Source organism: Tarenaya hassleriana, unplaced genomic scaffold (genome assembly GCF_000463585.1).
Source record: "Tarenaya hassleriana unplaced genomic scaffold, ASM46358v1 Cleome1, whole genome shotgun sequence".
NCBI lineage: Eukaryota > Viridiplantae > Streptophyta > Magnoliopsida > Brassicales > Cleomaceae > Tarenaya > Tarenaya hassleriana.
The window spans coordinates 695,737-707,306 of NW_010960187.1; the positions used below are offsets into that span (position 1 = coordinate 695,737).

The window sequence follows — 11,570 nt, forward strand, 5'->3', positions numbered from 1 at the left end:
TATATATATATATATATATATATATATATATATATATATATATATATATATATATATGCATCTATATCATGTGTATGTATAGGCACCCCGAATCTTTTTCTTTTATTCATACAGTATCAATGCATTCTTAGACCAACTGGAACATCATGTATATGATATAATTGAAGCATATATCCTATATATTTCTGATTGGAATCTTGTATATATATATATAGAGAGAGAGAGAGAGGATGAGAGAGAAAGAGCTTCTCTCAGTCCAGACATGGACAGGAAAAACAAGGGGGCAGAAGTATCTGCCGACTCATTCACTCGAGCACCCGGTAGAGAACTGAATCTGCCGAGTGGCTGTGTGAATGATGCGGGAGATATTTTTTCATCCCTCTCTCTCTGTGCTTGGACTGAAGGGAGCTCCTTTTTTCTCTTCCCTATCTTAAGATCAGTGTCTCTCCCCGCAAATCGGCATGTTGCAATGGTATATATTTGAATTGACTAGATGATGATGATGATGATGATGATGATGATGATGATGATGTCTTTCATCCCAGCAACTTGCAGTATTTAACTAGAAACCGAAACTTTTTTATAGGATGTTAGTGAATGTTACCTTACATAGCTTTCAATTGTATTGATGCGTTTAGATATATACACACAATGTGTCTGCTTATGCTTGAGAACTTCTCTATATATACAGATACCTCTAATATCTATACAAATATATTACATATATACATATAAATATTTTGTTTCTTACTTTCCTGATTTGACTTGATCTCTTTATATATATATATATATATAATACTTGGTTAAATGAAAAAAGATAAGGGATTATTTAAAAAAACAATTGTCAATTAAACCATGGTTCTGCGTCCGGGAGAATTAATGTGGTCAGGACAATTATTTCTTCCAAATGGCTTTTTTTGTGTGTCTTTACATACAAGGATGTGTGGTTGTGTGTGTATATATACGTATGTGTATATATATATGTATATGTACGCAAGTATATATATATATATATGCTGTTGAAGCTTTTTACGTGTGTTTTGTATGACCTCGATGATTAAACAATTAACCAGATTCCGAGTGGTTACGTACCACCATTATTAATATCAAGCCGACAATGGATACGAAAGTTGATTTTTATTGTCCTTTCGTCTTAAAGATGATACACTTAACGTACGTATAAATCTAATACGACACATGACGCGTAGGTCTACGTCCTCATGCAAAAGAGGTGTTTACAATGCGCATATCATATCCTATGTTTTTCATTCGAATTTTAATCCTGAACAATTTGTATATATATAACGCGAGAAAATTATTCAGTAAATCATGTAAATACATAGTCACTAGTCAGACCGATTACGTACAAAACAATAATATTTAGGGTTGATTTAAGAAATAAAAAAATAAAGCTGAGAAGTGGTATATGAAATATGAATGCATGTTTTTCCAAGTCTGCAAAATTAATCCTCGGAATTCATAATTTCATACGTTTTTTTATTTGCAAGTACACCAGACCTTGTCATACGTGTCTTTTTATATTTGCAACTGGTTAATTATAATTTATACTTTTTCCACCGCTGATTATTGTGACCTCATACAATTTTTTTTTTATAATTTGAAAGTTTATCAGATATTTGATATAAGGTTAAAACCCCTAAAAAACCTCCAACTTGCAAAAATATATACAAATAAATCTTGAACTTGAAAAACTATCATTCAATCCCCGAACTTGTAACTTGTCACTAAATAAAACCTCGAACTTGCAAATTATTGCTCTAATAAACTTTTTACCGGTTTGATCACAATTTCAGGCGATCGGAAATCCAGCCGAACTTGTAACTTGTCACTAAATAAAACCTCGAACTTGCAAATTATTGCTCTAATAAACTTTTTACCGGTTTGATCACAATTTCAGGCGATCGGAAATCCAGGTATTAACGGATTGTTGATGTCACCTTATACATGTTATCAATTTTAGTTTAAAAAATGACATCAGCAATCCGTTAATACGTGGATTTCCGATCGCCTGAAATTGTGGTCAAACCGGTCAAATGTTTATTAGAGCAATAATTTGCAAGTTCGAAGTTTTATTCAGTGACAAGTTACAAGTTCGGAGGTTTTTTAGGCGTTTTACGTTTGATATAATTATATTTCAATGAAAAGTTCAGATAATGAAAATTCGATTATAATTTTTTTTAACTTTATCTTTTATCAGTTGAACTATCTCGTGGAAAAAAAATCTTTTTAGATGGTTTATGATTTTTTTAATCTGTTCATTCAAATAAGACATTAGATATTAAAAAAATACGCCTTTATTGTCTTCTGAAATACCCGAATATTTTTTTTATCGACAATAAATATTTTTATCAAAAATAAAAAAAATGTAAATTTGAATTTAGATACTTGCAAATATCGGAGATTCAAGTATATGAATTTCATAAATTGGATATCATATTTCCAAACATTCTGGACATGCTCAAAATCAATAACGTACCTAACCCAAGTCCACATGGCATCACATCGTATACTATAACAGTATTACATTGTATATATATATACTATAGTGAAAAAGATGTCATTGCACAAAAAGAATAGAAGTCATAATTGGTCAATGTCTCTACCTGGGAGAGCGGGTCCTTCGCATGGGAGGGAGAGAATGTTGTGTCGGAGATTTGTTTATTTTTTTAATTGTAAAGCCATATTTTTTTTTTCCAAATTTAGATGATTGTGTCACATAAGCTTACTGCCTTTTTTAGTAATTTTTTTTTTGTTAGATATACAAATTACATATGCAAAATCACGAAGAAGTTCGAGAAAAAAAATTTATATTATGATTAACTCACGATAATAGAAAACCTTAGACTACGTATCTAAATAAATAATTGTGTGAAAAATATAGTATGCTATAGATATTTAATTGATGAATCTCGTTATGTGTGTGTGTGTATATATATATATATTCAAACAAATGTTTCAAAATAGACCCATTTAACTGATCTAACTATATATTTTACACGTTTTTAATATCCATGTATAAATTGTATCGTTTTCTAATTAGAAAAACATATATCAAGTTTAAATATTATGAAAAAAATAAAAATATGATAAATATTTTTTAATTATTTTTAAAATTAAAAGTTTCAATATCAAAGATTTTTTTTTTTTGAGGATTATATATATATAAGTGGTATTTCCTATCAAATGGTTATATGTTTTTCTTGTAATCTCTAATGCCCAAAGTAGTATTAAATGAATTCAATATTAAAACTAGGAAGAAAAAAACAACAAATGGGCTGATGCCTGCCAACTCAAGCTGTCGAGGGTCGATCGATTTGCAAAGATAACGAAGATATTTTATTGTTTTAATTATGAAAAATATTGGACGTTTGCGGAACCTTTTTGTTTATTTCTCCAACACCTTGGTGTCCGAAATAAATAACATTGAGACTCGAATCTCTTCCCTTTCAGAATGTTTTTTTAGGTTGGTCCATTATAAAATATGTACCCAACAAAATCTTAGATAAGAAATTCAAAAAAATCAACACACTCACACACACACACACACATATATATATATATATATATATATATATGATACAACTATTTACTTTTTTTTCCATGAGCATTGAACGGTTAATTGTGTTAAAAAATAATAAAATATACATTATTATTAAAATAGCAAACAATAAATATTATATATATAATCTATATAATCTTTATAAATTGTTTTTTTTTTGTTTAAGATTGACAGACAATAATTGGGCAATGAACCGGCGGCCCGTTCGTTTTCCATAGTCCAAAACGTCAAGAGCAATCCTTCCCTTCACATTAAAACGACACGCAGTTTGTCCGTATCAGTGAGAAACGGCAACGCCAACAGCTCTTAGAGCCCCCCGTGTTGTGGAGCCCAACTGTTCTGGGCCGATACTGGTTTGACAGGATAGGATTGAAGTTCTCTCAGGTATTAGAGCTTTCGCTGTTGCTTTCTCTTTCCTGTCATTTTGGTTTTGTAATGCCTCCTTTATATGGCAAGGTTATGGCCAGGATCAAACATGAAAAGTTTACTTTTGTCTTTCAGGTTTGGGGTTTGGGGTTTGTGGGATCCAATGTTAGATGTTGCGAGATCACATTTATCTTTTCTGCCCGGCTGAAACCCGCGATATCTAGGGCCTTGCTTCATCTAATTTAGTGTTGGTTATTAATTTTAGCATGCAAAGTGTTGCCCCATTTTGCTTAATCCCCCAAGGAATATAGGAAGATATTATTCTTATAATATTATCATTAATATTGTTATGATTTACCCTAGATATTATGCCTATAATATTCTATTGTATTTTGCTATATATTATGATGTATTCTTCCCATTATCAATAATAGAAAAACATTTCTCTATTATGGTATCAGAGCTTCGTTTCAAAGGATGGGCACCTTACCTTATTGAACTAGGTAGCATCATCAATTTGGTTAATAGTTGAATCATTAAACTAATCTAAATGAAACTATACTAGCATATGATTATAACCGAATTGAATTCAATATAAAAAACGAATGATTTCGATTTTTTAAAACCTAAAAATTGAACTCCGAATAATTCTTTTTTAAAAAATTGATATTTTTTTTTAAAATTAGTATTTTTATCAATAAAAATCGAAATAAATTCAATATAAAAACTGGATAATCATAGTTTTTTAAATACGAAATAAACGGATCTAAATATAATCGAATCCGAATAAAAATTGGAAATTACTATTTGGGTGAGTGACACGAATAGAAGATCAAGATAATTTCTACATCTATATTTATGCTATTTTATTGTTGTGGAAAGCTCGAGAACATAAAAGAAACACGAAAAATATCTTTTAAATTTAATGCGAATAAACACAGTTTTTCAGAATTACAAAAATTAGGACATTCACATAGTATCGTGAATAATCAAGCTTGCTAAGTTTAATTTTTACCCGTGACATTTAATTTCCCAGTGTGGCATCCGTGAAGAATTTATTTCCGCTGAATTTTTATGTACACACACAACCAGTATATCTTTATGTTTGTGGCAGGATCGTAGATAAAGAGAAAATGGGGGCTTATTCGGAAATCTAACACGTGGCACGCGTGAGAGGGTACAGAAGCGTCGCCTCTCCCTCTTATCGCCAACTACTTACGGTGACTGCTTTTTATTATTGCTATCATTGTCTTTAATTAGCTCAGTCGAATTGGAGTGTGTTGGGCTCCTTTTCGTCTTCTCCCTCGAAATCCATTCCAGCTTGAGGTTCCCTAGGGCATCTCTCCCTCGTCAAATCTCAATCCCCACTTGATTCTTCACCTTCCGGTGTTTAGATGAAGAGGTAATCATAGATCGATTTGTCTTTCGCATCCATTATTTTCTGCGGATTTGGATTTGGATCACCAGATTGGATTTCTTCAGTTCGTTCTTCGGATTTGCTTACCGTGAGTACGATTGTTTTTGTATTTTTGCTCTATTTTCGGAATTTTTAGCTTTTAGAGTACTGGATTCTCTATCTCCTACTTGATGCGTTTGCCGTAATCTGTGTTCTGGTTGTTCATCTATCGGCTGATAGTTTCTATCTATTTGGATCTTTTTCGGATTATCCGTTTCGCATCTGCTCTCCGTGTATTGTAGCTAATATCATTTGGGTTGCTTTTCATGCACTGTTCTGTCGATCCTCTGTCGGGGGTAATTTGATGTTATGTGAAAGTAAGCGATTGGAGTTTGAAGGTGATTGTGTTCCGTGTTTTTATAGTATTAGTCAGCAGCCGGCTTTCTGGTTGCCTAACTCCATGATTGCACAGCGGTTTTTGAAATTGCATATCATGTAGATAATTCTCTAGGTTTAAACCTGTGAATCGGGCTTTAGTCTTGAGGGAAACCATGAGGATATCATTACTGGCTTTTTGGTCTTCCTGTCTGGGTGCTGCATATGTTCCAAAGTTCGGTCTTTTTGGCTAAAGTATGACCTAAGGTTTCTTCAAATCTTGGAACGTGTTTAATAATCTAAGGTAAGCCAGAAATGAGAGATTCTGCTAAGGCTCTTCGGCTTTCCAACTTAACCTAACGGGTATAAGCAATTGGGTTTGGTCATCAGTTCTACTATCTATCTGATTTTGCAGGCTAATAACTGAAACCGGATAAAGCAGACTAAAATTTCCCAGGGCATCAAGCAAAGGATTTTGCTATTTTCTTTTCTTTTCTTTCTTTGTTGAGAGAAGAAGGATGTCGGGCAGTCGAAATACCCATTGGTGTCACAGATGCCAGCGAGCTGTTCGGCTTCACGGCCGGGAGCCTGTCTGTTCCTATTGCGGAGGAGGATTTGTTGAAGAGCTTGAGGATATGGTGCCATCAGCCAGCCCCTTGGGCATGTTTAGACCATACAGGGAAGTAGAGCGCGATCCGACATTTGATCTCATGGATGCTTTCTCAGCCCTTATGAGGAATCGCTTAGCTGAAAGGAACTATGACCGAGAAATCAGAGGAAGGTTCCGCTCAGGTGGTGAAAACTTCCCAAGTCTTGCTCCTTTGTTGATTTTCGGTGGCCAAGTCCCCTTAAGATTGGCTGGAGGAGATAATTCACTCGAGGCCTTCTTCAACGGTTCACCTGGCATTGGCATCACACGTGGGAACACGGGCGATTACTTTTTTGGGCCGGGTCTCGAAGAACTATTTGAGCAGCTATCGGTTGGCGCTCGTCGAGGGCCTCCACCTGCACCAAGATCAGCAATAGATGCAATGCCGACCGTCAAGATTACACAAAGGCATATCCGGTCCGACCCCAACTGCCCTGTGTGCAAAGACGAGTTTGAGATCGGATCAGAAGCAAGGCAGATGCCATGCAACCATATCTATCACCCGGACTGCATTATCCCATGGCTGGTTCAGCATAACTCATGCCCGGTATGTCGCCAAGAATTGCCGCAGAGAGTACTGCCATCGAGTACACAGAGCTCACAAAACAGAACCACGAGAAGGGAGAGTAGCAATGGGCGAAGGAACCCTTTCTCGAACTTCTGGCCATTCAGATCTTCGGGCTCAAGCTCCGTCCACAACAGGGGAGATGAAAGCAGCTCATCGGCCGTGGATGAGAGCCATTACCATCACCAACAGCATCAAAATCCGCAGGCGGGTTACTACAGTGGATGGCCCTTCGATTACTAAGGAGGTGAGCTTTTTGTTTTTATAAAAAAGAAGCTTCCTTTGTTGCCATATAAACTCTGGTTTGCATCATGTTATGGTTGGCTCTGCATTATCAAATCTCAGAAAAATGGTTATGGGTCTGTCTTGAAAAGGCTTGTGATTCCAAGGGTACATTCTGTCATGTCTCTCTTTCCTCTGCTTTTGTCTGCACAAATAACGGGAAACTAAAAAAAAACTGTCCTTTGTTGTGTCCTCTAATCCATTCTTTTATAGTGTGATTGTGAATCACATCTGATAACCCAAACATTTCAAAAGCTCCATTTATGACACACGTGAATAACATATATATATATATATAATTAAATATACATATACAATATATTGAAAGGCCACCGACAAGATTCCTGTCGAGGCCGAAACGTCTCGACCTTAAATGTTGGTGTTTGACTGTCCCCGTGAACAAGAGCAATCCATTATAAGAGAATACGAAAAAACTATATCACAAATCTGCAGTAGTTTATTATATGAGAATATAAAAATCAACGATGAAGTATTCAAATTATTAGTAACCAACGGTCGCATGAATACGATGGCACATCAAATAAAATATTTTACAAAACATAAGAACACCCCCTTGTCCATTCTACGGGAATACGAAAACACTATACCACGCATCTGTAGCAGCAGTTCCGAATTGGACCACATGATGAGAGATGATCGGTCATCGTCCACAATTAGAATAATGTACCGAGGATGATGCTCTGTTAAATTATTTCATTGTCCCAATTAAGTCTAACATAAAGTACCAACGCTTCTTATGGAACTGTTGGCATAACAAATAGAAAGAATGTATAATCTTTCGACAGTATGTATGTAATGATCAAAAGGCAGAAAGATGGGGACGTACCTCCTCTCTAGAAGATACGCTCAGCTGTGGAAACTGGACGGAGAAAGACAACAATGACAGTGATGTTATCTCCGCTTCCACGTTCTGCTGCCTCTGTTGCTAATCTCTTGCTACACATCGCCGGTTCCTTCACAGTATCCTTTATTATCCTAATCACTTCCTCTTCCTTCACCACATCCCACAGCCCGTCGCTCGCCATTACCTGTCACGTGTTTTCACCTATTATTCCTCTCACCCTTCGTTAGTGAATGTGATAACGCTGAATTATCAAATATGAAACTGTTATGTGGCTTGATGTACCAAGAACTCATCATCAGCTGACAGTACGGTCTCGGTGATCTCGGGTTCTGCAGTCACAGCTGGCTTCAGGTCATCATCTCCTATTGACCGGGTGACCTGCCAAAGGATAAGGTTAACCCAAATATCAACAAAACTTAAATGAGAAAAGTGGTTTTCATGTTCCTCTATCGGTAAATGGTATGGGAATAATGTATAGAGGAAAACCTGGAGACCAGCAGGAACAACTCTCCATGTATCAACTAGCCATTCAACACATCCGCCTTCCGCGATAACGCGTTTTCTCTCTTCGACACATGTTGCAAGATGGACCTAATTTCAACTCCCAGAGTTCAGTTATTTAAAAGTTGGTGATCCTTTGATGGTGGGAAAATGATTGCCCAATCTCACCTTGCTTAGAGGGACTGGACGGCCAGCATGGCATATCATTGCCCTGGAGTCACCAACATTGGCAACGAAAAGCCTATTGTCCACCACAAGAGCAGCAATTGCAGTACAACCAGGATGCCAATCTCTCTGTATCCCCCTCTTTGACTGACGATGAGAATCGAGTTCGTGTCTGAAAGCCAAATCTGTCCTAACAAATGCTTGGAAGAGTGCATCGGCAGGGCTGGACCAAGACATAGGAATGAGTTCCAAACAGATGATAACAAAGAACGGGAACATCTGGAGCATTAACCTGCTTGTGGAGGATAAGCTTTCAAGGAATCCTGGCAAAACTTGGGCAGAGAATTCAGCAGCTGCAGCACCTGTGTGTCATCCAGATGAAATTATCTATACCTTGTTTGGTGGTAAAAAAAAGGATTTCGAATGGAAGCATGCGAGAAGGATTGACCAAACAGTAAGAATTTGGAAGTTGATGCATCCTGGGTTCAAATTCAGTGTTAGTATACCTCTATGACCGTCAAAGATAGCAAATAAGTGAATGTTTCCCTCATTGCACATATGGGGCATAAGGAAGTGTGTATCTTCCATGGACTCTCTTCTTCCGCATGTTGCAAAAGATCCCCAAGAAAGTACAGGGACATATCCTAAATGACCATCTGTAGAACCAGACCAAAATTTTATGCCTGGGACATTGTTGAGAGAAGATTTCTTAGAGAAGCTCTCCCCCTGAATGGACCAATTAATGGCATCCCTACTGGTTCCTTTTCTTTCAATGATGTCTACAGACTGGTCATTGTAGGAAATACAAGTTTCCTCAAGGGTCTGAACTTGTTCTTTTCCTCTCTTTAGTTCCCAAATTGTTTCTAGTTCCCGAACTATATCCTCAAAAGAAGGTCGTTTTAAAGGGTCTGCATTCCAGCACTTTTGTATCAGAGACAGCAACGTTTCCGGAACAGGTAACCCCGATTCAGCAAGAGCAGGCCGCAGGCCAGAAGACACAATGGCAGCAGTAAGTTGCTGCTCTGTGTAATTCATCTCTAAAACAGTGTGAGCCTGCCATAGATACATATTCGAAACAAATGATATACGTTCTGCATGGCATAGGTTTATATAAAGTTGCAAGCATTCATGAGTGTGTATGAGTCAACATTTCCATGCAATATATATCACTCCAGAGATCATTGAACTAATGCTTACCACCGTCAAATGGATGCAATCGAGAGACCGCATATACATAAAACTATTGTTCCAGTGAAAAAGCGGGCAAGCTCATGTAGAGAGAGGAAATGCGGAAATTATTCTAACCTGAGCTTCTGCACGAAGGTCAGTATATGGAACAACTCCAGTTAGAAGCTCACTGCAATGTGAAAATTTGGGAAAATATTTCTAAAAAAATGAGGCCCTTTGGAAGAAGCCGAGCACATGCAAAATTATATAGCTGAAGTAGAAATGGAACCAACTGCATACAAGTAACCAAAGGAAGAAAATTTTCCTACTTTTCTATTTAATGATTTACAAATGTTCAATAATTCTTACTTGATCAATATCCCAAAGCTATAGACATCTGATTTCTCAGTATGTATCTCTTTCTTTAGTATTTCTGGTGCCATGTAAATAAGGGTTCCAACCATATTCTTTTTGTGGAAACCGCCAGTAGGCTTGCCAGACGGTCTCCAGTTTTGGAGACTAACTTCTTTTAGATCCTTCTTATATTCTGCTAAACCAAAGTCGGCAAGATGTGGAGAAAGGTTCTTGTCGAGCTGCAATACGACATTCCCACTTTAGCTCAATGAACATGAATAGGCTTCCCAAAGAAACAGAACCAAAATCCTCATACATGAAAATAAACTGAAATTAATGGAAGAAGAATACAAGAACATTGGCCGGTTTCACATCCCTATGCACAATTCCGTTGTCGTGGAGATACAGCAATGCCCTTGCTGGAAAAGGAAACAGACAGGGAACAGAAGACTTAACAAAAGATAGATACGAAAAAGTGTGAGATCTTGTCTTGAAACTACACTGGAGGATTTCACAAAACTAATAGCAATGACCATTCGTCACCAAACGAGGAGACACCTTAACAAAACCTTCAACTTAGAATGCAATGGCGAAACTTATACCTAACTGACGCGTGATCATGAGCACCTGATCGATGCTAGGAGACCACTCCTCGACGTGCAATTTCTCAGCCAGGGTCCCAGATTCATAGAACTCAAAGAAAAACAAGTAATTGGGAGGCTTGGCATGTGCCGCCACTAGGTTAGCCACACCCGGATGATCAAGCTTGCTTCATCAGTTCAAAACCAACCGGGAGCATAGAAAGGAAAACGACAGAAAGAAATCAGCATTGTGCAGCAGCATCCGCCTCTAGATGCTTGAGCAGCACAACGAAAAGCACAAATCATAGAGCAGATAGAGAGAGAGAGAGAGAGACCATAGAAGCTGCAAGTGCTTATGGAACTTATTGAGATCATCGGAAGTAGACAAGACAGGTTTTTTTGCGGCCAGTCTTCGGCCGTCGAGAATCGCTTCGTACACCACACTTTCCGACCCTAACACACACACCCCAAGCTCGATCGAATTATGACTGCGCGCAGAGAGAGGGAGAGAGAGAGAGAGAGAGAGACGAGTACCTCTAGCGATTTCGGAGAGAAGAGAGAAGGAAGAAGGAGAGAGATGAAGAGGAATGGATTTGCTGCTGCAACATCCTCTGACGCAGGTGTTTGGCTCCACAATTTCCATCACCATTTTCTCCCACGAAGAAGAAGAAGAAGAACCAACGGCTATCGATCAAATCATGTTTTTTGCCTTCGCCCTTTTTTT

General features: G+C 37.3%; 2 protein-coding genes across 4 annotated transcripts; one reads left to right on the forward strand and one right to left on the reverse strand.

Moving 5' to 3' along the window:
- Nucleotides 1-5,182: 5,182 nt before the first annotated feature.
- LOC104814453 (probable E3 ubiquitin-protein ligase RHC1A) lies at nt 5,183-7,411 on the forward strand. 2 transcript variants are annotated; one of them, XM_010542528.1, is made up of 2 exons: nt 5,183-5,348; nt 6,133-7,411. In XM_010542528.1, the coding sequence occupies exon 2, from the start codon at nt 6,236-6,238 to the stop codon at nt 7,172-7,174; it is 939 nt and encodes a 312-aa protein (XP_010540830.1). In that variant the 5' UTR covers nt 5,183-5,348; nt 6,133-6,235; the 3' UTR covers nt 7,175-7,411. The 2 variants fall into 2 exon arrangements, with proteins under 2 accessions (XP_010540830.1, XP_010540914.1); XM_010542612.2 differs by lacking the exon at nt 5,183-5,348 and adding an exon at nt 5,364-5,451.
- A 239-nt stretch (nt 7,412-7,650) lies between these two features.
- LOC104814580 (protein kinase and PP2C-like domain-containing protein) lies at nt 7,651-11,570 on the reverse strand. Of its 2 annotated transcripts, none has more exons than XM_010542807.1 (13): nt 11,381-11,570; nt 11,182-11,299; nt 10,868-11,034; nt 10,617-10,684; nt 10,281-10,504; nt 10,050-10,101; nt 9,251-9,797; nt 9,037-9,106; nt 8,748-8,967; nt 8,565-8,669; nt 8,361-8,456; nt 8,061-8,262; nt 7,651-7,976 (listed from the first exon to the last, which is right to left on the reverse strand). In XM_010542807.1, the coding sequence occupies exons 1-12, from the start codon at nt 11,493-11,495 to the stop codon at nt 8,068-8,070; spliced, it is 1,977 nt and encodes a 658-aa protein (XP_010541109.1). In that variant the 5' UTR covers nt 11,496-11,570; the 3' UTR covers nt 7,651-7,976; nt 8,061-8,067. The 2 variants fall into 2 exon arrangements, with proteins under 2 accessions (XP_010541109.1, XP_010541032.1); XM_010542730.2 differs by having other exon boundaries at nt 7,651-7,914; nt 11,381-11,569.